Source organism: Helianthus annuus, chromosome 4, assembly GCF_002127325.2.
Source record: "Helianthus annuus cultivar XRQ/B chromosome 4, HanXRQr2.0-SUNRISE, whole genome shotgun sequence".
Taxonomy (NCBI): domain Eukaryota; kingdom Viridiplantae; phylum Streptophyta; class Magnoliopsida; order Asterales; family Asteraceae; genus Helianthus; species Helianthus annuus.
The window spans coordinates 172,747,387-172,773,567 of NC_035436.2; the positions used below are offsets into that span (position 1 = coordinate 172,747,387).

Genomic DNA, 26,181 nt, shown 5'->3' on the forward strand with positions numbered 1-26,181 from the left:
AACAGCATCCGGATGCCTCCACACCATTTTGAAAGGAACGATAGATTCAGAAACCCAGAAAAAGCGATCCTTCTAGGACCCAAGCGTTGTAACCATGGACGAAATAAGACAAGTGTCAACCTTTGATGTCTCAAAGGTGAACCAGTCACCATTTTTGGCTAAACGAAAAAACCTCCGAAAGAGCAACAAAGAGGGATCATACCCAAGAGCACGAGACAACACTTCAAAGTGCAAAACCCTAGCCATCCCCTTCGGATGAACTTGCCCAAAAGAAACGCGATTATACTCAAGCAAGTTCAAAACGAAAAACGAAAAAGGGTAACGAAGATTAGACCACTGAAAATGACGACAATACAAGGCAATCGAACCAGGGTTTGGTTTGTCAACAGGGACATCGCAAGCAGGGGCAGTTGGGTTAAATTTTTTATCAATACCATACTCCAAACAAAACAAGTCTACTTCCTCTTGTGTCATTCGAGAGAATGACATTGCTAAATCTTTAAGAGCACCCATTTTTGAAGAAAGTAAAAACGAAAATGGAGAAGAAAACTAACCTGAAGGAAGAAACTTGGAAGGATTGTGAGTAAAATGAAAGAGTTTTGCAAAGTATAAAATAAATATGATTTTAAAACAGGGGTAATAAAGGTAAATAAATGGCTCCTGCAAAACCGCCGCCTGACACACATCAATCAAATCAACTGTCAATCGTTTAAAATTCAAAATTTAAAAAGTAACTGCCTCAAGCCTTTCAAGCCTCCAAGCAACGAACCCTTGAAACCTTTAAAACATATGCATAAAAGTCAGAAGTCTTTGAGCATACTACCCCAAAAACCTCTGACTTGGGGGGCTGACGACAGGGGTAGCCCAAGGTTAAATAAAATGACTAATATGCAAGAGCTTAAAAGGTTGAAAGGTTCATCGGATGAAAAGCTGTAAAGTGAGAAAAGCGAGGAACAGTAATCAGTCACATCTGAGAACTCACCTCACCAACTCACGCCCACAAACTCAGAGCAGGTCTGCACTAGTACACTCTATTAACCAGGGGTCCAAAGCCTTCAACCCCAAAAGGGGAAACCCTCCATTGCAAACAGGTTTCGCTAGTCTTGTATATGCCATTTCAGGAGACGTCTTCCCCTATAAGAAGACAACTCATTTTCACTCCTGGGACATTCCGAAACACAGAGATTCCTTAATCTCTGGTCATTCAAAGAGTACTTGATCACTTCCAAGTTACTCTTCATCACATTCACCACACACTCATTCTATTTGCTTTCTTTTCTGGATTCGAGCTTGCCTCGGAGAAGGAACTTCAAAGTAAATAACAATTACATACTAGTGAACCTCCTTCCACGTTTTGCAAACGTGGAGGGACCCCGCGACCTGCGTTAGGCAAAACTGAACCCTTCAGCCCTTTTGCCTAACCAACTCAGCTACCATCCTTGGTCCCGTGTTTGTTGCATCAACAACACACAACATATATTCGTATTTCCATAATAATAAATACATATGTTGTATATGTATTAATTGTGTTGTATATTGTGACTGCTAAGATTCGTATAGGCAACGATGGAGGTTGAAGTAGTTGCTGCCATGAGATATGTGAAAGACGGCATCAAACCTGCAAGATTAGTAATGCTCTACACCGAACACACAATGCTTGTGGGTGATCAAGCCATAGCCTTTGCCAATTCAGTGGGTCTTCCGGGACCTTCAAATCTTAGCTCAACATAATCAATGGAAAAGTGGACTAAATGGAGAGAAAATCACTTCAGGTCAGTCCGAGTTGACCCTAAACACATATCAACATTTCCGAAGGTTTATAAGTACTTAGTGTATTAAACATATCTTAAACAAATACTATTAAAATAATAATCTTTTTTCTAATAAAGCAATTTAAGAGATTGTAAGCATTTGGATACACTATAGGTGATTTTCAACACATGACTTTTAACTGATTTTAATTTTTTTAATCAATTTGCTTTGTTGAATATAAATCGACTACTTCTATGTATTTTTGTACTTTCGCAACTTTGGACAAGATTAATCATATGACCTATTTCGCATTTCAGTTTAAGCTTTTGAATTTTAGATAAAAAGATTCCATTTGAGTTTCAAATGAGATAATTTCAGTTGGCTGTATGTTTCACAATGACAATTAACAAGAGCCAGGGCCAATCACTGTCTAGAGTTGGTCTGTACTTGAAACAGTCAGTTTTCACCCATGGTCAGTTGTATGTTGTTTTATCCAGAGTAAAAACCAGATAAGGAGTTAAACTTTTGATTTTGGACAACGACGTCAAACCTACTAATAAAACGACAAATGTAGTTTATAAAGAAGTATTTAGTAATTTGTGATTTTCATGTACTCATTTATCTATAATTTTTTATTTCAGTATCATTTTTACATGTTTATATTGAAAAGTTCTTTCATTACAAAGTTCATCTCAATGCCTATAGATATTATATGTTTGTGTTAAGCCACCCGCAAAACTCGCGGGTTCTTAAACTAGTTTATTATTATTAGTGTAAGTGGTGCTCTCATAAGGCTTTTCAATAAGCTTACGATTAATCAAATGGAAACATTAACTGATTATTTGGTTTTTGGTTTTGCTAAAAAAAAAAGATTAATTCGGTTTGATTTCTGTTTGGATGATAAAACTTACAGAAATAACTATGAACACTATATTTTTGGTATAACTTGTACAAATATCAATTTATTGGTCATCAGCTCAAACTTAGGTCTTAGGCTAGGGGGTATGGGGTTCGTCCCCACCCCGTCGAGGAACGGCGACGGCCGTCGCACCGTGCCCCCCCCCCCCACGTCCCGTCCTCAACGTCGAGATCTTGCCGTCTGCGACGAACCAATTATGGTGGCCTCCAGTCAAATGTAGCCGTTTAAAAAAAGAAAAATTAACAACAACCCACCACCGCCGTGAACTACAACCACCACCACCACCACAAACTGGCCTGAAAAGTAATCGGAAAGCCTAAAACTGACCTCAAAAGTATCGGAAACAGAAGCCGGTTCAACGGAACCAAACGAGCGGAGGTTAAATCCGGTGAAGTTACCTGTGATTTGACCGGAAAACGTGCAATCGAGAGGGAGAATTTGTGCGACATGGTGAAATGTTAGGGTTTAGGAGAGGACGAAAAAGTTTTGTGGAAGAAGAATGAAATGCAGTAGTGGTGGTGTCTTTTTTATTAACTTTATGTTTAGGAGAATTTGTGCAAAATGTATTTATCATCAGTGCGGTATTTTTTTTATTAACTTTATGTTTTTTTTAATTCTATTTTTTTTATTTTTTAAGTTTATGTTTTGTTTTTTAAGTTTATGTAATGTGTTTTTAATATTAATGAAAATATTTAGTTAATTTATTTGTTAAATGTTAAAAAAAAGTAGAAGATTAAAAAAATAAAAAATATAAAAATAGTGGGTAGGATCATCTAGGACCATCCTTCCATACCCTCTAGTTTTGTGAGATGGACCATCCTTGGAAGTACTATGACGTGGCGCTTACATGGCGGATCATCCTCCCTTGGAGGACCATCACCATACCCTCTAGCCTTAAGATTCGAGTATAATATTTAATTACCCACGACATCGATTGTGACGCTTATGTCCAAAAATTTATGATTAATTTTCTCCAATATATTGATCTTTTGGACATCCTTGTTGATATTAGAGGATATAGAATATCAAACATATGTATAATAATATGAGTTAATTACACAAATGGGTCTTGTGGTTTACACCTAATTTCGTCTTTGGGTACTAACTTTATTTTTTAACAGATTTAGGTTCTATGGTTTCAATTTTGTAACACATTTGGGTACTAACACCAAAATGAGTTAATTAATGACTAAAATACCCTTGCATTTTTTTAAGTTTATCAATGTAACACATTTGGGTACTAACACCTAATTTTATTTAAGTTTAAATCAATTTTACAAAATCTATTTATTTTTTTTATTTTAGTTTTTTATTATATATCTTAATTAACATAAAGTCTATTTATTTTTTTTATTTTCATATTTTTATTAAATTTCTTATTTAACATAAAATCTACTTGTTACACCAGTATTTTTTTAAAATAGATTTTTTAAATAAAATCTACTAGCTATATAGTTTTATGTAAATTAAATTTCTTACTAGTTTTAAATAATGTAAACCTTACTCATTTTCAATTTTGGATATATATAATTGATAATAATAATAATAAATATCTTTCATGTAAAAAAAATTAAGCCATTTTTAACTTTTTTTTTGTTCATTTACATTTTACTATTTTCGAAAGATATTTAATTTACATAAAATCTACTAGTTGCACCAGTAAAATCTACTAGCTATATAGTTTTATGTAAATTAAATATCTTTTTTACAAAAAACGAGTTAAAAAAAGGCTTAAATTTTTTTAGTTTTATCTAAAATACCTAGCTATATAGTTTTATCTAAAATACCTAGCTATATAGTTTTTTTACATGAAAGATATTTATTATTACCAATCATTTCAATCCAAAATTGAAAACGTCTAAGGTTTACATTATTTAAAACGAGTAAGAAATTTAATTTACATAAAACTATATAGCTAGTAGATTTTATTTAAAAAATCTATTTAAAAAAATACTGGTGTAACAAATAGATTTTATGTTAAATAAGAAATTTGATAAAAATATGAAAATAAAAAAATAAATAGAGTTTATGTTAATTAAGAGATATAATAAAAAGATGAAAATAGAAAAACTAAATAGATTTTGTAAAATTGATTTAAACTTAAATAAAATTAGGTGTTAGTACCCAAATGTGTTACATCTTAAAAAAATGCAAGGGTATTTTAGTCATTAATTAACTAATTTTAGTGTTAGTACCCAAAGGTGTTACAAAATTGAAACCATAGAACCTAAACCTGTTAAAAAATAAAGTTAGTACCCAAAGGCGAAATCTATACTATATAATAAAAGAAACCATTTTGTGGACACATGTCACTCATTGAAGCCATCTATTTTTTAGCCTATTAAAATTAAATAATTATTTATGAGATATACGTAGAGATATACTATTTAATATATATAATTATCAGATATACGTAGAGATATAGCATAGATTAAAAACTTATTTAGAAAATGTACTATTAATATTAAATTATTATTTTTATAATATATTTCCTTAGATATAGGAATAGGTTACATTATAGTTTTATTATAGAGTTAATTGCCCGGATGGTCCCTGTGGTTTCATGTTTTTTCACATTTAGTCCCCACCTTTTGGAAATAGCAGGTATGCTCCCTATGGTTTGTCATTTTATTACTCGGATAGTCCCCTGACATTTACTCTGGGGACTACCCGAGTAACAAAATGACAAACCATAGGGAGCATACCTGCAATTTCCAAACTAACTCACATCTACTAAGGAGACTATCCGGGTAACAAAATAACAAAACATAGGGAGCATACCTGCAATTTCAAAAGTTGGGAACTAAACGTGAAACCACAGTGCAATTAACTCTTTATTATATCGTAGAGAGATTTTATTTTAATATTTACGTTTATACTTTTACATCCAAATATTGGTAACATATTTAAATTGTCTATGACTCTTTATAATCAGTAATATGTTTTAAATATATTTAACTCTTTATAATCAGTAAATGTTTTAAATATATTTATTTTAAATAAAATATTATATATTTTTTAAATATGTTTTATAAAAATAAGAATATGAGTTAAGATGTAATCTTAAGGAGAGAAAACTTATTATTATTTAATATGAGAGAAAATGCAGGAAATCAAAAGCTGAAATTAATCAGAACTCAACTCGTGTATTACAGGAGGTTTTTTAAAGATATAAGTTTTTATTATTCACTATATAAAATTACATTTATTCAATCCGTGTAACACATGGGGTTTTTTTAATATACAACTTTTTTTATCATTTACTATACAAAATTACATTTATCCAACCTGTGTAATACATGAGGTATTTAAAAATATATTTTTTATTATTTGATATATAAATTCAACCCGTGTAATACACGGGGTTTTTTAAAGATATAACTTTTTTTTTATAAATTACTATACAAAACTACATTTATACAACCTGTGTAATACATGAGTTTTTCAAAATATAACTTTTTTTTTATTATTTGATATATAAAATTAGATTTATTCAACCCGTACAATAAACGGAGGTTTTTAAATATATAAATAATTTATTATTTAGTATTTTTTTCATTATTTGATGTATAAAATTATATTTATTCAACATGTACAACAATACAAGGGGTTTTTAAAGATATAACTTTTTTTTTATTTTTTAGTATATAAAATTATATGTATTCAATCCATGTAATAAACAAAGTTTTTAAAGATATATTATTTTATTATTTAGTATATAAATTCACATTTATTCAGCCCGTGTAATACACGGGGTTCTAATCTAGTTAAGTATAAACCACAGGACCCATTTGTGTAATTAACTCTAATAATATATAACATTGTATGGTATTTTTAATTTTACTCGGCGATAAGTGTATTTTCACGAACATGTGACTATGTATACACCAACGATATATATATATAAGCTTATGATAGGAGATGTTATGTTATTTAAGGTTGTACTTGTAATGATGGGATTCTCATGCATAAAGTACAAAATCACAATAATAATCGATAAGGTTAGATGGTATGGGGGTCGTCCAGGCCCGGCGACACCCCACCCCCACCCCATTATCTTCAAGTAGTCTTTGCTAGCATATAAGTTATTATTGTTTAACGATCATGGGATGTAGTTTGTTTAAAAGTTTACTGGGTGTTTTAAAAACTATATTACTTAGACTCATAAAATTATGTAAAATTATTCTTTTTACTCCTTGTATGTGTTATAATATATATATATATATATATATGTATGCATGTATATTATATTTTTAATCATAATTTCGTATATGATAATAACTTTTAGATAAATACATTGGCTTGAAACGTGTTTTTAACGAGTCAATGCGGTAGCTCACAAGCGGTTCATCTCGTTTACACTATGCAGGTAACATATAAAATAAAAGTAGGGTTATAAAAAAGATAAATCGTATAGGAAATTATTGTTTTTTAAAGTAGATGTTTTAGCGTTATGTTTATTGATAGATATGGGTTGGATATAGCTAATCTTATACCCACATCCGATTGTAAAATCATGTCTCATACATCGCTCATTATCCGTCAGGTATTTCTCGGGTATTTACCCGTCAGGTACCGGGGGTATATCTATTATAGTTTTTAAAAATACCCCTTGCAATTTCATGTATATATATTTTTATTTTCTTTTGTAATTTTATGTTTTTAAATCTACACAATATATTAACTTATGATAAAAAAACCATTATAAAAATATTTTAAATTTTATAAAAATTAAATATATTATAATATTAATCTAAAAGAAATTGTATTTGGTAGCATATAAATATAAATAATATAATCAAAATATTTATTCAATAGAAAATTTATCTTTAAAGTAATAAAGCTATTAGAATGAAATACTACCAACAATAGTTAAAGGAATATAAAAACAAAAGTTATATTTATTGTGTACGTGTTTCGGGTAAATGAGTATATAGTTTCGTATGATCAAGTTGGGTGTCACATAATCCCATACCTGCAAAAGAATATAAAAAAAATCCAAACCCATACTCAGTTTTTTTTTTCATTCCATGGTTACGCTGTCAACTATGGGCAAACACCCAGCCCACATGGCATTTATGAGGCATGGCACGACGCGAAACACCAACGAAGGGGGTGTGAACGGTGGTTAGCGGAAGTGGGGCGTGGGGCAGGGCACAACGTTAAGGGGGAGAATTTATGAAGACCACACCCCAACTGTCTTACATCCGTTCAACCATTCAAATTAAAATAAAAGTAATAATAATAAAAGTTTTTCAAAACACACACACACACATATATATATATATATATATATATATATATATATATATATATATATATATATATAGGGATTAGTTCAAATGAAAACCACCATGAGTTGTGAGAACTTTTTGATCCCGCGCGAGTTGGGCCTAAAATTCTTTGCACAAACGTATATGAAAACATTATAAACAGATCTATAAAAAAAGTAAAAAAAATTGTCGAGTCGTTAATTTTGACTGATGCAAGTTTTTTTACACGCTGGTGTAAATTTTGTATGAAGATAAATATTTTTTTACGCGTCATGTAAATGTGGGTATGCGACATTTTTTTTGCTGAAACAAGTGATATTTTTTTATGACTTTTGAGAAAAAAAAAATTCGGAAAAACCTTTTAGATGACCTAGTTCTCACAACTCAGGTGGTTCTCAGTTTAACTCATCCCTGTATATATATAACACATTACCAATTTTAAAACACAAACCTCACTTTCAACCTTCTTTTCTCTTCGTCCATTTCAGATTTTTTATAAAAACTTCTACAAAAATATAAAATGTTTCCATGGAGCAACGTCGATCCGAACAATCCTTACCGAAGCTCATTGAATACGCCCAACACATCAAACTCCCAACCCAACACTTACTTCTTCCCTTCCAACGTCTTCACCAGTTATTATCGCTGGGGCCGCCCGATGATGCCCCATTCGACTCACAACAAGCTCAAGCGGCGAGTTTTTATTATCAATACCAACTAAACACGCAAAATTCGCAATCCACCATACCCGAAACTCAACCTGACTTTGTATAACCAAGACAAACATCTAAGAGGTGGACGATTACGGAAGGGATTGCTTTCGCTTGTGCTTGGGTGGACATCTCAGAGGACCCGACTGCCGGTATTATTTATTATTTCATATATATTATGTTTTTAATAAATTACATTTTTATGTATAATGTTTTTAATATATTACATTTTTTATATGTTACGTACGTTTTTTAAGATATTATAGTTTTTTTGTACATTATGTTTTTAATATATTACATTTTTTTTTATGTAAATGTTTCATATCAGATCATCAAAAAGGAAAGCGTGTTCGTCAAACCTTTCCCGAGATCATGGGACGTGATTCTTAGCGCAACCCGCATTCCATTTTTGGTAAATGGAGGGAAATGCAGAAAAAGGTAACCACCTTTAACGCCATATTCAACAACCTCGCTAACCAATGCGGTGGTCGAGCGAGTGGTGCGACCTATGTAGATTTTCTTATCAAGGCACACAAAATCGACATGCAAGATACAGGCCATTCGTTTACAATTGAGAAACCATGAAACCTTTTAAGTAAAGATGAAGATTCCTACCAACATTTATAAGAAATATGGTGAAAATGACACGATATAAAAGATAATAAAATTCAAGTGACTTAACATTATGGGATTTCTTATACTTCAAATACCTCTAGCTAACTAGGGGTGTTTACCGGGTCGGTTTTTAAGTTACTCAGGTTGTATTTGAATTTGTTTGAAAGAGAATTCGAAAAACTAATTCAAATTTAATAATTTAAGTTAGAGTTGATCCGAATAATCGGATTTATTAGAAAAAAAAAACAGTGTGTGTACATATAAAATAAATGCAAACTGTATACTTTTTTTATAGAGAAACAAAAAACTAATAATTCCACGCCAAATATTTGGGTGGACGTGGTCCGAAAATCATAAATTTGAATTCGGAAATTTGATATGCACAAGAGCTTGGTTTCAAATTCGTTTTTGGTTCAAATTTCAGTTTCTTTTAGTCCGATTAGTATAATCAACATCCGTAATTAAATACAATTAGAATTACGACCCGCCGCAATGCGGCGGGGATTCTTTAGTTATAACTAAGTCGATTTAGGACGCGCACGTCATGTTAAACCTGTCAAACAGGAAAAAAACAGACGATGTAAAAACGTTCACCCACACACGCACGTTGCGTCGTGTTAACTCGCAAAATTTAGAACGAAACGTAAAAACGTTAAACCAAAGATGCACGTTGCGATGTGTTAAGTCACAAAATTTAGAACGAAGCATAAAGCGAAAAGTTTGTGGAAAATGAAAACTATAAAGGACCAAAGTTGAAAGTAAAAAAACTTGTGAGAATAGATTGTAAAGATAAAAGTTTTGTGTTAAAAGTAAAAAAAAACAAATAGTTTTGGGTTAAAAGTAATTTATGAAATACTTTTGGGGGTGAAAAATAAAAAAATCAATTTTGTTTTGAAAAAACCCCCAAAGCCAAGGTTACAACAACAATATGCAGAACCATTTTTTCTTTGAAAAACCCCAAAGCCAAGATTACAACACATAAGTAAAAAAATCAAAGTAGTTAAATCGCAAAAGATGGAAACTTTTGAATTAGAAGTGAAAAATCAAATTAATCAAAGGGGTTAAATTGTATAAGATAGAAACTTTTGAATTAGAAGTGAAAAATAAATTTAATCAAAGGGGTTAAATTAACAAAGATTAAAACTATAAACTTAAATTATCAAAGATTAAAACTTTAAGGTTAAAAAGGAAACAATGATTAAAACTTTGAACTTATATTGTCAAAATTAAAACTTTAAGGTTAAATGAGAAAATTTCAATTTTATTTTGAAAACCACCCAAAGCCAAGGGTACAACTACCCTTAGCCTAAAGTGGTTGCTTTATAATAAGGTTTTAATTTAATTATTAGTCCTAATCGTTTGTGAGGATATTTGTTTCAGTATACATGAACGAGGTCAATAATATGTTTTCTAGATTACAAGTTACTGGAATTTTATTTGAAAAAACCAGAAAGAAAATAAAACACATGTCGGTACACGTGTCTTCAAAATACTCGACTACATCTTTCAATCTAAATACTCAACAAAAGTAGTTCACTCATTTTGGCAACAATTCATAACCATCTTTTGCACGTTTTGCCACCGTCTATTTGAGTAAGCCAGATAATTTCCTAATTTATCATATGAGTGAATATTTAGCAAAGTAGTTAAATTAAAATTAAAAGGTTCACAACTTTTAATTAAAGTTAATTTTAGACTATGTGATTTGACTCAAATAACCGGTCCAAAAGTTTAAATTTGACTTTCTTAGTCAATTCGTTTCATTTTCATCTCAACTAGTAATTGTACCCGCCGCACGTTGCGGCGACATCAAAACATACAATAACTCGAATTTATTCCATCGAATAAAAACGTATTATGTAACACCCCCAAAATACCACCTGCGGAAACCCCGCGGGGCGTGTTACACATCAGAGTCTGAGCCACCAATCACATTGAACTAATAGTAAATACTTAATTAAACACGTCGTTAATAGCCAAGATTAAAGGTCAAACACAATATTAATTCTCAAGAGTTATGTAGCGGAAGCATATGACAAGTCGTTTAGTAATTGTTTCAAAATAAACTTAAAACCAATGTATCAATTATAAATAATCCAGTAGCTTCGATCCATAACCACTCCAGCACGCCCAGATAGCAAGTCCAAGTTCCAAGGTTAACGACCTACAAGCATGCAAACAAGTGTGTCAGACTACGTTGGTGAGTTCAAGGTTTTGTAAATGAGTTGTGTTACCAGATATATGTTAATACGATTCAATGTTGTGTTACGATGTTGCTCAGTTAGTTACCCTAGGGAAAACGCCCTTACGTAACCGAGGAGTGTGCCTCTAAACAACCATAGTGAAACCCAGATAATTAGTACCTAATAGCGCTATCAACTAATTACCCCCATTGCCCTCCAGGCAATAACCAAAACCGATTAAGTTGTTTACCCAAAGTTTCCCTTCCAAAGGTTTACCAGTTGTCCCAAACCACCGGGACGCATGCTTGAGAAAAATGCATTGAACTCACCTTGAATTGCTCGGTATGTTACAGTAAGTGCTCACAAACAATCAGTCAAGTCCTACGGTACGTATATGTATATGATCAGTTGGTATTCACAAAGTTGGCACGTATGTGTAATCACAAGGGACAACGCATCGATAACTACTAAGTAGCACATTGTACACATTCGAATTCATATAAGTCATGCGTTATCACTTAACAGCAGTTAAATATCTCAGTTAACTTCTAACAATGTTAAATCAGGTTACTGTGCAAGTATTCAAGTTGGCGAAATACACTTTTGGCGAATCACACTTTGGCGAATCACACCTTTGGCGAAACACAACCTGTTTCGTCAACTCCCTTTTGGCAAAACACAACCTGTTTCGTCAACTCCCTTTTGGCGAAACAAGATTCCATCTCGTCAACTTCCTTTTTGGCGAAACACATTCTATTTCGCCAAGATCTCTGTTTCGTCCACTTGCCAGTTATGTTGAACATCAGTTACGTCAAAAGTATTCATCAGTTACAATTTTACAGAAACCCTAATCATGGTTTGTAGTTCAGCCGTCACCGACATCATCAATCATTATCAACAGAAATCATCAAACAGAAATTACATAATCGTCGTTCATACATAACAAAGCCTACACTACGAATCACTATTCCACATGCATCACAACGTAACCGTTAACGTAGTAGAACAATAAGTATATCATCATTTAGTTTAATCACAAAAACCCTAGTAGTTTGCCAATTCGTATACATCAACAATTTTCGCATTTATACACAGTCGTTCACTAACATCACGCAACATAACTCATCGTTAGAACAATAGTCTACACATGATCGTTACTAGCACTCTACTCGATTGCCCTGATCAGATTAACGAAAACAACCATATACACATACAAGACAAATTACAAGACTAATCACACTAACCGAGATATTCGTAAGGATGGTCTGATCGTCAAGCGGGCGTGAAAGTATGCAGGGCTGCCGTCACACAGGGAAGAGTTCTAGGGTTTCAGTTTGCTAAAGGGTGTGACGAATGGGTCGGTTAGTTATTTAAAGTCACGTAACACGTTTTGGGCCGTAAAGGGCTTTGGCGAAACTGGTGGGCCGGCGAATCAGATCCATTTCGCCGAAACTGAAGTTGACGAATCAAACTCCTGTTTCGTCGGTGGGTTGTTTGACGAATCAACTTCTGTTTCGTCGAGTGGTTCAGTTTCTAAACAACTTATGCACTTAAATTTCCAACACATAACGAGTAAACACAATACATTTCGTTATAGCATCACATATACAGTTACAATTTAACAAGTCAGATGACTACACAGTCAAAGTCAATGCACATTAAATACAAAAGTCAAAGTCAGAAACTCGGGTTGTCACATCATCCCCAACTTGAAAGAAATTTCGTCCCGAAATTTGATAGGCCATCCGTAACACGATGCGATGCTAATCAAGATGACTGTGCATTTTCCGCGGGTGTCACATCATCCCCAACTTGAATGGGAATTTCGTCCCGAAATTCACTAGTTACATGAGATGCGGAATTGCTAGGCTTGGTCTTGTCTTTGGGAAATAAGTGTGGATACTTGCGTTCCATCTGGTCCTCGCGTTCCCACGTGAACTCCGGACCACGTCTTGAGTTCCAACGAACTCTCACAATGGGTATACGACTATGCTTACGCACTTTAACTTCCCGATCCATAATCTCAATAGGTTCTTCGAAAAACTGTAACTTGTCATCTATTTTCAGCTCCTGAAATGGTACAACTAGTGTTTCGTCAACCAAACACTTCTTTAACTGCGACACGTGAAATACATCGTGAACATTACCCAACTCAGCAGGTAATTCCAACCTGTAAGCTACCTTTCCAATTCGTTCCAGAATTTTGAAGGGTCCTACGTAACGGGGGTTTAGTTTGCCGCGTTTCCCAAAACGCACCACACCCTTCCAGGGTGAGACCTTTAACATAACGCGATCATTAACTTCAAATTCCAACGGTTTACTACGCTTGTCAGTGTAGCTTTTCTGGCGGTCGCGGGCTGCGGCCATACGGTTTCGGATCTGCACAATGCTTTCTGACGCTTCAAGCACAAACTCAGGGCCTGTGATCTGACTATCACCCACCTCAAGCCAGCAGAGAGGTGAACGACATTTCCGTCCGTACAGTGCTTCGAACGGAGCTGCCTTAATACTTGTATGGTAGCTGTTGTTGTAGGAAAACTCTATCAATGGCAAGTGTTTCTCCCACCCCTTCCCGAAATCAATTACACATGCCCGCAGCATGTCTTCAAGTGTCTGGATGGTGCGCTCGCTTTGACCATCCGTCTGCGGGTGATAAGCGGTACTCATGTCGAGTTGGGAACCGAACGATTTATGCATTGACTGCCATAACTCTGAAGTGAAACGCGGATCTCGATCTGAGATGATAGAAGTTGGTACCCCATGCCTAGAGACGACCTCTTTAAGATAAACCGCTGCTAGTTGCGAAAACTTGTCTGTCTCCTTGATTGCCAAGAAATGTGCTGACTTCGTGAGACGATCAACAATCACCCAAATGGTATCGTTTCCGGCCTGAGTTCTTGGTAGTCCTGTCACGAAATCCATGGCGATCTGTTCCCACTTCCATGTGGGTATCTCTGGTTGCTGCAGTAGACCTGAGGGCTTTTGATGTTCCGCCTTGACTTTAGCACAAGTCAAACATTTACTGACGTATGTCGCTATATGGGCTTTCATGCTAGGCCACCAGTATGTAGTTTTCAAGTCGTGGTACATCTTATCTGATCCAGGATGTACGGAGTAACGTGACTTATGTGCCTCATCCATTACAAGTTGTCGTAAGTCACCATAGAGTGGAACCCATATGCGTCCGGTTACGTAGTAAGCACCGTCTCCCTTTTGTTCTAGTCGTTGTCTTGAGCCGCGTAAAGCTTCAGCTTGGACGTTCTCTGGTTTCAACGCTTCTAGCTGAGCGTTTCGTATCTGGGAAGGAAGATTGGACTGGATCGTGAGTTGCAATGCTCGTACACGCCTAGGTGCATTATCCTTTCTGCTGAGGGCGTCAGCTACAACGTTCGCCTTGCCCGGATGATACTTGATGGCACATTCATAATCGTTCAATAATTCAACCCATCGCCGTTGCCGCATATTCAATTCTTTCTGGTCGAAGATATGCTGAAGACTCCTATGGTCGGTGTAGATGGTGCATTTGGTACCGTACAGATAGTGCCTCCAGATCTTTAACGCAAATACCACCGCTCCTAACTCCAAGTCGTGTGTCGTGTAGTTTTTCTCATGAATCTTCAACTGTCGCGAGGCATAGGCTATCACCTTCTCGCGTTGCATTAACACACATCCGAGACCCTGAATAGATGCATCACAGTAGACCACAAAATCTTCGGTACCCTCTGGTAAAGACAAAATCGGTGCGCTGCAAAGTTTCTGTTTTAATAACTGGAAGGCCTTTTCCTGCTTCGTTCCCCAAGAGTATACCGTGTTCTTCTGTGTCAGCGAAGTGAGGGGTTGTGCGATCTTCGAGAAATCTCTAATAAACCTCCGATAATATCCAGCGAGACCAAGAAATTGTCGCACCTCAGAAGGAGTCTTTGGTGCCGCCCAATTCTTAACTGCGTCCACTTTCGCAGGATCCACATGTATCCCTTTCTCGTTAACAACGTGCCCAAGGAAATGCACTTCTCGAATCCAAAAATCGCACTTAGAAAACTTAGCATACAGTTGTTCCCTTCTCAAAAGTTCTAAGATGAGACGTAGGTGACGCTCGTGATCCTCCTTGTTCTTTGAATAAACCAAGATGTCGTCAATAAACACTATAACAAACTCGTCGAGATATGGCTTACATACACGGTTCATGAGATCCATGAAGACCGCTGGTGCATTCGTCAATCCAGACGGCATGACCAAAAACTCGTAGTGTCCGTAGCGCGTTCGAAAAGCAGTCTTGGGAACGTCTTCTTCTCTAACCCTTACCTGGTGGTAACCCGACCTTAAGTCGATCTTTGAATAAAAACTTGACCCTTGCAACTGGTCAAACAAGTCGTCGATGCGTGGTAACGGATAGCGGTTCTTAATGGTCACCTTGTTGAGCTCTCGATAATCGATACACATGCGGAATGACCCGTCTTTCTTCTTTACAAACAGAACTGGGGCTCCCCAAGGCGAAGAACTGGGTCGAATGAATCCCCTATCCAACAATTCCTGTAACTGATTAGAAAATTCCTGTAGCTCCCCAGGAGCCAACCGGTATGGAGCTCGGGCAATTGGGGCCGCTCCTGGCGCCAGATCAACCTGAAATTCTACTTGACGGTGAGGAGGTAACCCTGGTAACTCCTCTGGGAACACATCAGCGAAATCCCGCACCACCGGCAAATCCTCGATCCTTCTCTCCTCAGACTGAGCGTTTGTAACTAACGCTAACATCGCAGGATACCCCTTTTGTAGACACTTCTGCGCATGCATAGCCGAGATAATACCAACCATCGTCCCACTACGATGCCCTTGAACCAGTAATGACTCCCCATCAGGGAGAGGGATACGCACCACCTTCTCCTTGCACAAAATTTCTGCTTGGTGCTTGGACAGCCAATCCATGCCTACCACTATATCGAAACTACCGAGCGTAACGGGAAGGAGATCAATATCGAATACTTGACCCACGAGATCTAGCTTGCACCCGAAGAGGACATTCGAGGCTTCTATTGTTTTACCATCTGCTAGTTCTACTACTTGCTTAACTTCTAAAGGCGTTGGGGTTATCCCCAATCGTTGACTAAATTCTAGGGACACGTAACTCCAGTCGGCACCAGAATCAAATAATACAGAAGCAATATGATTGTTTACAGGAAACGTACCGGTGACAACATTGCCGTCATTCCTAGCATCCCCTGCCCCAAGCTGGAACACCCTTCCTCGAGCACCATTACCGTTACCCCCATTATTGCCGTTATTGTTGTTGTTGTTCCCAACATTGTTATTATTCGGGCGGTTGTTGTCGTTGGCGTTCTGGTTTAACTGAGGGCAATCCCGCTTGAAGTGGCCCTCGTCACCACACTGGTAGCACCCCTTCCTGAAACCTTGGTTCTGCTGGGGTGGTTGCCCCTGTTGTCTCTGGTTTTGCTGGTTCTGTTGCTGCTGGTGTTTGGGTTGTGAGGTTCTACAATCCCTGGCCTCATGGCCTGGCTTACCACACTTGTTACACGTCCGACCACACGGCCCCCAATGATGATAGCCACATTTGTTACACCGTGGCTTTCTCCCTGCATATGAACCCTGGCTGTGGCCACTTCCCTGGCCTTGATTGACAGAAGATGACTGACTGATGTTGCGGTTGCTGTTGTCTGGCCTTTTCTGAGTCTGGCCAGCACTGGATGCCTTGTCATAATCACTCCACTTCCGCTTGTTATCATTAGCGGACGCAGTGGCAGTGGGTGTAGCAGTAGTAGTGGCCGAAATACGCGGGGGTAACGAATCGCTCTCTACTTCTTGGTCCACAATCTTATGAGTCAGACGAACGATCTGTGTTAAATCATTGAGATGGGCTGCAGTGACCAAACTCTTCACACGCGGAGGCAACCCCTTGATGAATAACTCAATCCTCCGAGACATAGGCCGGGACAAGTTCGGGCACATGTCCGCCAATTCATACGATCGCTTCACATACGCTTCGACTTCAGATCCAACCATCTTCAAGTCACAGTACTCGTTTTCCAACTTCTGAACCTCATCCCGAGGACAATACTCATCTCTGATCAGTTCCTTAAAATCATCCCAAGTTGTAGCATTTGCTGCCTCGATGCCCAACAACTGCACTTGGGCATTCCACCACGTTAGGGCACCATCCGCCAAGGTACCCGCAACATATTTCACCCTGTCCCCAGCGGGGCAGTTACAAATAGCGAACACAGACTCTGCTTTCTCGAACCATCTCAGAAGTCCCACAGCCCCTTCTGTCCCGGTGAAGGTCTGTGGCTTACAGTCCATAAACATTTTGAACGTACACGCAGGCTGGTGGGGTTGAGGTTGCGCTTGCTGACCTAAATGACGAAAGGAAACACGTTACAGGAGTGAAAAGACGTGTATGCGTTATAAGAGTAAGAGTACTTGGTACATTCCGCACCAGATTGATAGGCTGCTAAAGCCTCAGCCACACGGGTGTTGATTAGGTCAGTCAACTCAGCCTGAGTCATGTTGATGTTGCCACGCCCGTGTCCTCGTCCACTCATGATTCTATATATAAAGATGAACCGATTCAGGAAATCGAAATGAGATGGATATCAAGTATCAGGTTGATATCTACGTACTACCAAGTTCACACATAATAAGGCAGAACCCTTCTCACGCTCGATAAGCCTCACTGGGACTCGCATGCACCCCACGTTATTATTAAGTGTGCACCCATAATAATAAGGCAATTTGCATGCTTATCTCAGTGCCTCTTAGCTTGAGCTCGAAGTTTCCCCCGTCCACGCAACACAATGGATGGTATCACACGTTTACTATTCACATAAGTCGATGAGTAGTGTCTCACTATCTAGTCACCGTAGTAGTGAGTATATCGTGTCATGCAAGTTATGAGTGTGTGACTACTAAAGAAGTAATGCATAAACTAAACAGGAGACGAACCTTGCAATCTGGAGCTGAGTGTCATGATCGATTCTTCGAAGGTATTTGGTTATAGTCTGGTTTTATAAAACGTTTTAAAACCTAGTTCACTATAACCAGTGGCTCTGATACCAAACTGTAACACCCCCAAAATACCACCTGCGGAAACCCCGCGGGGCGTGTTACACATCAGAGTCTGAGCCACCAATCACATTGAACCAATAGTAAATACTTAATTAAACACGTCGTTAATAGCCAAGATTAAAGGTCAAACACAATATTAATTCTCAAGAGTTATGTAGCGGAAGCATATGACAAGTCGTTTAGTAATTGTTTCAAAATAAACTTAAAACCAATGTATCAATTATAAATAATCCAGTAGCTTCGATCCATAACCACTCCAGCACACCCAGATAGCAAGTCCAAGTTCCAAGGTTAACGACCTACAAGCATGCAAACAAGTGTGTCAGACTACGCTGGTGAGTTCAAGGTTTTGTAAATGAGTTGTGTTACCAGATATATGTTAATACGATTCAATGTTGTGTTACGATGTTGCTCATGTTAGTTACCCTAGGGACTACGCCCTTACGTAACCGAGGAGTGTGCCTCTTAGCAACCCACTATGTTGTTCAGTTAGTTACCCTAGGGAAAACGCCCTTACGTAACCGAGGAGTGTGCCTCTAAACAACCATAGTGAAACCCAGATAATTAGTACCTAATAGCGCTATGAACTAATTACCCCCATTGCCCTCCAGGCAATAACCAAAACCGATTAAGTTGTTTACCCAAAGTTTCCCTTCCAAAGGTTTACCAGTTGTCCCAAACCACCGGGACGCATGCTTGAGAAAAATGCATTGAACTCACCTTGAATTGCTCGGTATGTTACAGTAAGTGCTCACAAACAATCAGTCAAGTCCTACGGTACGTATATGTATATGATCAGTTGGTATTCACAAAGTTGGCACGTATGTGTAATCACAAGGGACAACGCATCGATAACTACTAAGTAGCACATTGTACACATTCGAATTCATATAAGTCATGCGTTATCACTTAACAGCAGTTAAATATCTCAGTTAACTTCTAACAATGTTAAATCAGGTTACTGTGCAAGTATTCAAGTTGGCGAAATACACTTTTGGCGAATCACACTTTGGCGAATCACACCTTTGGCGAAACACAACCTGTTTCGTCAACTCCCTTTTGGCGAAACACAACCTGTTTCGTTAACTCCCTTTTGGCGAAACAAGATTCCATCTCGTCAACTTCCTTTTTGGCGAAACACATTCTATTTCGCCAAGATCTCTGTTTCGTCCACTTGCCAGTTACGTTGAACATCAGTTACGTCAAAAGTATTCATCAGTTACAATTTTACAGAAACCCTAATCATGGTTTGTAGTTCAGCCGTCACCGACATCATCAATCATTATCAACAGAAATCATCAAACAGAAATTACATAATCGTCGTTCATACATAACAAAGCCTACACTACGAATCACTATTCCACATGCATCACAACGTAACCGTTAACGTAGTAGAACAATAAGTATATCATCATTTAGTTTAATCACAAAAACCCTAGTAGTTTGCCAATTCGTATACATCAACAATTTTCGCATTTATACACAGTCGTTCACTAACATCACGCAACATAACTCATCGTTAGAACAATAGTCTACACATGATCGTTACTAGCACTCTACTCGATTGCCCTGATCAGATTAACGAAAACAACCATATACACATACAAGACAAATTACAAGACTAATCACACTAACCGAGATATTCGTAAGGATGGTCTGATCGTCAAGCGGGCGTGAAAGTATGCAGGGCTGCCGTCACACAGGGAAGAGTTCTAGGGTTTCAGTTTGCTAAAGGGTGTGACGAATGGGTCGGTTAGTTATTTAAAGTCACGTAACACGTTTTGGGCCGTAAAGGGCTTTGGCGAAACTGGTGGGCCGGCGAATCAGATCCATTTCGCCGAAACTGAAGTTGACGAATCAAACTCCTGTTTCGTCGGTGGGTTGTTTGACGAATCAACTTCTGTTTCGTCGAGTGGTTCAGTTTCTAAACAACTTATGCACTTACATTTCCAACACATAACGAGCAAACACAATACATTTCGTTATAGCATCACATATACAGTTACAATTTAACAAGTCAGATGACTACACAGTCAAAGTCAATGCACATTAAATACAAAAGTCAAAGTCAGAAACTCGGGTTGTCACATCATCCCCAACTTGAAAGAAATTTCGTCCCGAAATTTGATAGGCCATCCGCAACACGATGCGATGCTAATCAAGATGACTGTGCATTTTCCGCGGGTGTCACATATTATATTTGACCTGACTTGTTTCCGAACAAAGTTTACGTCAAAACGTAGATCAACTGAAAACGTACATAAAAATAGGTATGAAAACGTATTATATTTGACCCTAGTCGTTTAAAAAAATGATGTTGAAACGTAAACCAACTTGAATTTATACATACACGTACATAAAATTAAGCACATAAGAACATAGGTTTTTTTAAGTTAAAGAATGAAAGTACAGGGAATAAACTTTAAACTTTAAAAACTCAAGATAGTTAAATGACATTTTACAAAATTTTTAAAAATTAAAAGAGTTATACATATCAATATTGAAAGTTGAGAGAAAATTAAAAAGTGTGAATACTAATTCACACCTTTTAATACATATTAGTTTCATTAATAATGACATAACAATTTTTAGTTGAGCGAAGATGTATATGAGACTTACAAATTGCTAATAGCGAAAATAAAAAGAACAGATCAAGGATCGAACACCTGATGTCTAGTTTATTACTAATACGCTCAACAAATATAGTAGATTCCCATTTTATTTGCTTTTTTTTGCCAAAGTTTTATATATAAGAAAGAAGAGGTGGCTGTGAGTAGAAAGCCACCGACCTTTAGTTTTAATATATATTAATTAGTACACTATTCTTATTTGTAAAACTAGGTGTAACTTGGCAAGAAAGAAGAAAACGAAAGCGACACGTGCATTTTAATTATTAGTACGAATAGCTATAGCTACAGTAATAAATGAATATTACCTAGAAAGGATAGAAAGAAAAAAAAACAAAATAAAAGGATCAAAGTGTAAAAATCAAAAGCAGGGACCAAATCTTTAAATGACACCGACATTCTTCTTTAATATATAGATAATTAGCGCCAAGCCACAAACATGATCAATTTTTAGTCCATTAGCTTCATTTTTCATCTCATAAGTATTTTTAAACAAACTTAACATAAAAATGGATAGCGTAAGACAAAAATGAAACTGATGGACTAATAGAATGTTAAATTTATAATTTTGGACTAAAAAGTTTATTTGAGTCAAACTACCGAGGCTAAAAATGTATTTAACTCTTCAACTTTTGATGAGTTAAATCAATATATAAAGGAAGTTAGGGCATTCACATCCCTTCCCCTACTTTTATGTGGGAGAATTTTGTATATTATGAAAAGTGGTTGCGAGAGAAAGATGTTATTGTTCATCTTTAAATTTAGGGGGACACTGTTCACCCATATTAATTTTTTAATATTTTTTTAAAGTAGTTATGATTGGAGATGAGAGAAAAAAGTAATGATAAAGGTAGAAAAAAATATTATTTAATTGAAAGAAAAAGAGAAAAGGAAGTGATTCTTAATGTAATTATAGGAATGAAGATAGGGGAAGGGATGTTTTTTTTTAAACGGCCAACAGAATTAATCCCGAGCACTCTCGGGGCACCCACTGGACAAACGGAGTACTCCGAGAGTAACCCGAGTCCACCACCAATTCCGGGGAAAACCCGGTAACCCACCCGCCCGTAGGCACGACAGTAGAATTACCGGTAAAATCCGTTTGGCTCAAGGATCCAACCCAGGTTTCTCTGGGTCTCCTATCATTGCCCACCAGTGCCTCACTCTGCACCAAGTGGGAGTCGAACCTGCATCTCTCAAGAGAAATGCAAGCCCTCCACCACTTGAACTAGAGATCATTGGCATAGGGAAAGGGATGTGAATTGAGTTTTCATTTCTTTAACTTAAATATTTAAAAAAACTAAGAAATGGCTCAAGTTCAATCCCTAATTCACTATCCCTATTAAGAGAAACATGATCTATCAAAAAAATTGTTTATGCATTGTAGACGTGCACGTTTCAGTTTTTTTAGTAACTGGTTCGGTAACTGACCCGGCTGGTTTCTTTTTTCTATTCTAAATTCAAACCGGTTTGGTTGTTAACCGTTCTTTCAACGCTAAAAACCCAAACCTATAATAGCCTGTATGTTACAAACTAGTTACGATTAAATAATCGGTTATGTTGAGCACCTTTGTGCATTGATGAACACCTTGGTTGGGCCGCCATCTAACCAAGTTGTTCAATGAGATTAATTTACCTCTCTTGTAATGGGTTTAAAACAATTTGAAGTTTGTTATGGTTGCCTGGATTCAACCTTCCGATAACATGTTATAATGCTATAATTACTAACTATTGATCATCTAAACGCTATGAAATTAGGTTCCACTTTATAAATCATCACATATGCTAGTCATCTATCAGGGTGGATGTTTGTTGACTGAAAAGCTTAAATTTTGTTTGATTCATGTGAAAGGAACGCTTTGCATTAATATAACTGAAACTAATACAATGATTGTAAATCTTGTGTTTCGAAAACACTTATCGATTTTAAAATACTATAAACATTAGATTTTAACTAATGTTCCTATTGAATTTGATTGTCGCGATTTAATTTATATTAGTCATTAATGACATCTCTTTCGGCTACCAAGCGCATTGATATATCGTTAGATTACTAGACAGATTAGGGGAACGAAATAGGAGGATTAACCAACTAATTAAATAACCAACCAACTAACAAACTAACTAATCAGCGGTCTCATCATCTCCTTTCGTATTCATACTCAATACCCTACAAGATTTTTCATGGATCGGACACTCACTATCAACCTCTTGAACCAGAGACTTGCTATAAGGGCATGGTTGCACCACCTCTTGCATTGGGCTGAACCCTGCATCGAGCTGAGACGAGCCCATAGGTTGAGTCCTCATCTGCACAGACCGCATCAACGCAGCCCTCCTCAAGTCAGCCGAGTGGCATATGTCGCTAGGGGATGACGGGAACCGCCCCTCTGGTTCAGACCCACGTTGGCGCGCCTGTGAAGGTGTAACAGCTGGTGCGCCAGGGTACACGGGTCCAGGTGAGAATGTAGCTGCAGCAAGTCTTTGGAACCGGTATGGTGAAACTGGGCTTGTCGGTTGGCTATCGGGTTGGGATGGTGATGGTGAGCATGCATTGGACTCGTAATATCTACATTCATCCAAGTCTTCTGACATTGGTGAATACTGCAATGGTAGTTCATCCCTGAAACCAAAACCAAAAACCTAAAGTTTAGGAATCTTTAACAAGGGTTAATTGCATAAAATGGAACAAAATTTGGTCCACTTGCTATATTGGGTAAGCAACTTATTTTAGGCGTCTCCAGATATTTAATTTAAGCCCTTATAGTAACCAACTTTGGAAAAAAGATAATGGTGATCTGATTCAATTAGGTAACGACTGAAAATGCTGACATGACACCTGAAGTCTCGATAACTTTTGAAATGCACTTAAGTCAAAAAGACAGCAACACGCATTCAACATTATGTATTATGTGTAAGAGGGTCGTATCAAGATAGTTTTCAATATGCTGCAACGTAAGGTATTTTTTTGAAGGAATAAGTTTATTACCTTAAATAAAACATGCTGTCTGATCTTGCAGGAGAATCCATGAGGTTTTCAGGAAGCGGGTCTCCAACTGATAGGCCATTCAAGCTGGATGCCATTATCTACAATTTCCTCATATTTAGTTAATTTGCGTGATCTTTTAGTTAATACCAATCAGAAATCATTTGCAACACCAACAACAAAAGTTTCAAAGAGTTCCATCAGAAGTACATCGACAATCTCCTCAAATTCAGAACTTGAATATACGTAATACAATAACCCTTACTCATTGTGAATTGGAAACGGGCTCGAGTTCTCCAAACAAAGGAAAAACAAACCACCAGTGATGTGTGCAGGGTGTCTTGATGTGTATTTAGGAAGTGACTATTCTGATTTGAATCATATTTTCATTTAGTTAAGCCAGATAATTTTAACTTTAGATCAGCAATCGTTTGTCTATAAGCAACATACCTATAGTCAGTGTTCAACGAAAAATCGTAATAAAGATATTGCAATTCCAAGTCATTTAGGGGGTGTTTGTTTTTTCAGAAAAAGCTCTTCTGACCTCTTATGTCTGCGCCGACGCGCAGACGTATAAAAAAATAGACATGGTTCCAGACGGTGTGACATGCGTAAATGTCAATGGTTTTTTAACCTATACAACTTAACAGATTATCAATTAGATGCACAGCCATATCGACTGTTATCAGCCTAGGGTTTAGTTCATGAAAACCGATCTCCTTTTAGTTGATTAATAATTAATCAAACTCCCTCAATGCTAGACGGTGATAGGATGTAAAATGATCATTAATAATTAACTTCGGTAATCAAATTCATCAAATTCCCCATAGATTCTATCACATTTCTTCAGAAACACACACACACACACAAAAAAAAAAAAAAAAAAAAAAAAAAAAAAAAAAAAAAAAACATATTAATCACGGTGTACGACCTTACACAATAAATGTTCATCACAATCAGATACAATTCCAAATGAAATCAAATGAAACACCTAATCATCATCATCATAATCGTACGGAAATTCAAAAACTAACAAAAAAATAAAAATAAAAATACCTCGCTGAGATAACGTTTATGCGAGTGAAGATTATCGACGTAAACCTCATCTTCAGGATCTCTATTCCGTTTGCCACTGGGAGATGCGACTGTGGAAGATGATGGAGAAGCAGTTACAGATGCAGATGCAGATGCAGATGCGGATGCAGAAACATGAACCGATTCCGATTCAGATGTAGTTAACGATGTTGCGTTTGTTTCCGAAGCACCTTCTACTCTCATTCTATAATTTTAGAATTTCAGAAACAATTGAGGGAACGATGCGTGCAATTGAAGCCAAAAGGGAAGATTTGTAACCAATTGATATGTAGTGGAACGGGTATTATTTGACACCATGACACACGTAACGATAAGATAAGTTTACATTTTAGTGTTCTACAGTTGTTGGTTGTATGTATAAAAGTAAAGATACATAACTATCTAAGTCTGTTACAGACATGAGATATAAAATAGTTAAATGAGTCGTATTCATGTTTAATCCCGTTGTTTCTAACCACACGATTAGACTTGCTTTTGCCAACCCTATCGTCCAGTGCAAAAAGCCAATTGTAGAAAGTTACACTCTTTTTAACTTTGAGCAAAACTAAACCAATATATTTACAGGATTTGAAGTCAAGCGTTTACAATTACACGCAACCAAAGTGGGTGTTTGGGTTGGCTTATTTTGGAGCAACTTATAACTTATTGACTTATAAAAGTTAATAAGTTGTTTTTACAGTGTTTGGTTTAACTTATTTAAGTTGTTTTTGTGTGTGAAAAAGTTGTTTTTGAGAAGTTAGAAATTCTAAGTTATTGCTTATGACTTATATAAGTTAGTAAGTTGTTTTTAGAAGGATCCCAAACACCCCCAAGCTATCTCACTAAATTACCTATTCATAACAAAACACTAGTGATTACTAGCAATACACATAAGTTAAATTTTTTTTTTTGTTGAAAGTCATACACATAAGTTATTTTAAACAAAAAGGTTGCACTTTAGCCTT

At 36.6% G+C, this 26,181-nt stretch overlaps 1 protein-coding gene across 1 annotated transcript; it reads right to left on the reverse strand.

Annotated features, from left to right (window-relative positions):
- Window positions 1-23,044: 23,044 nt before the first annotated feature.
- Window positions 23,045-25,572, reverse strand: LOC110909933. The gene is made up of 3 exons (XM_022154654.2): window positions 25,199-25,572; window positions 24,146-24,243; window positions 23,045-23,779 (listed from the first exon to the last, which is right to left on the reverse strand). The coding sequence occupies exons 1-3, from the start codon at window positions 25,418-25,420 to the stop codon at window positions 23,281-23,283; spliced, it is 819 nt and encodes a 272-aa protein (XP_022010346.1). The 5' UTR covers window positions 25,421-25,572; the 3' UTR covers window positions 23,045-23,280.
- Between the last annotated feature and the right edge of the window lie 609 nt (window positions 25,573-26,181).

What these genes read in the sequence shown, in the direction of transcription:
- LOC110909933 (XM_022154654.2), bottom strand. Translation starts at nt 25,420, where the DNA reads ATGAGAGTAGAAGGTGCTTCGGAAACAAACGCAACATCGTTAACTACA. An exon ending in ATAAACGTTATCTCAGCGAG is followed by an intron (nt 24,244 to 25,198) that starts GTATTTTTATTT and finishes AGGAAATTGTAG; the next exon opens with ATAATGGCATCCAGCTTGAA. An exon ending in GACAGCATGTTTTATTTAAG is followed by an intron (nt 23,780 to 24,145) that starts GTAATAAACTTA and finishes TTTTGGTTTCAG; the next exon opens with GGATGAACTACCATTGCAGT.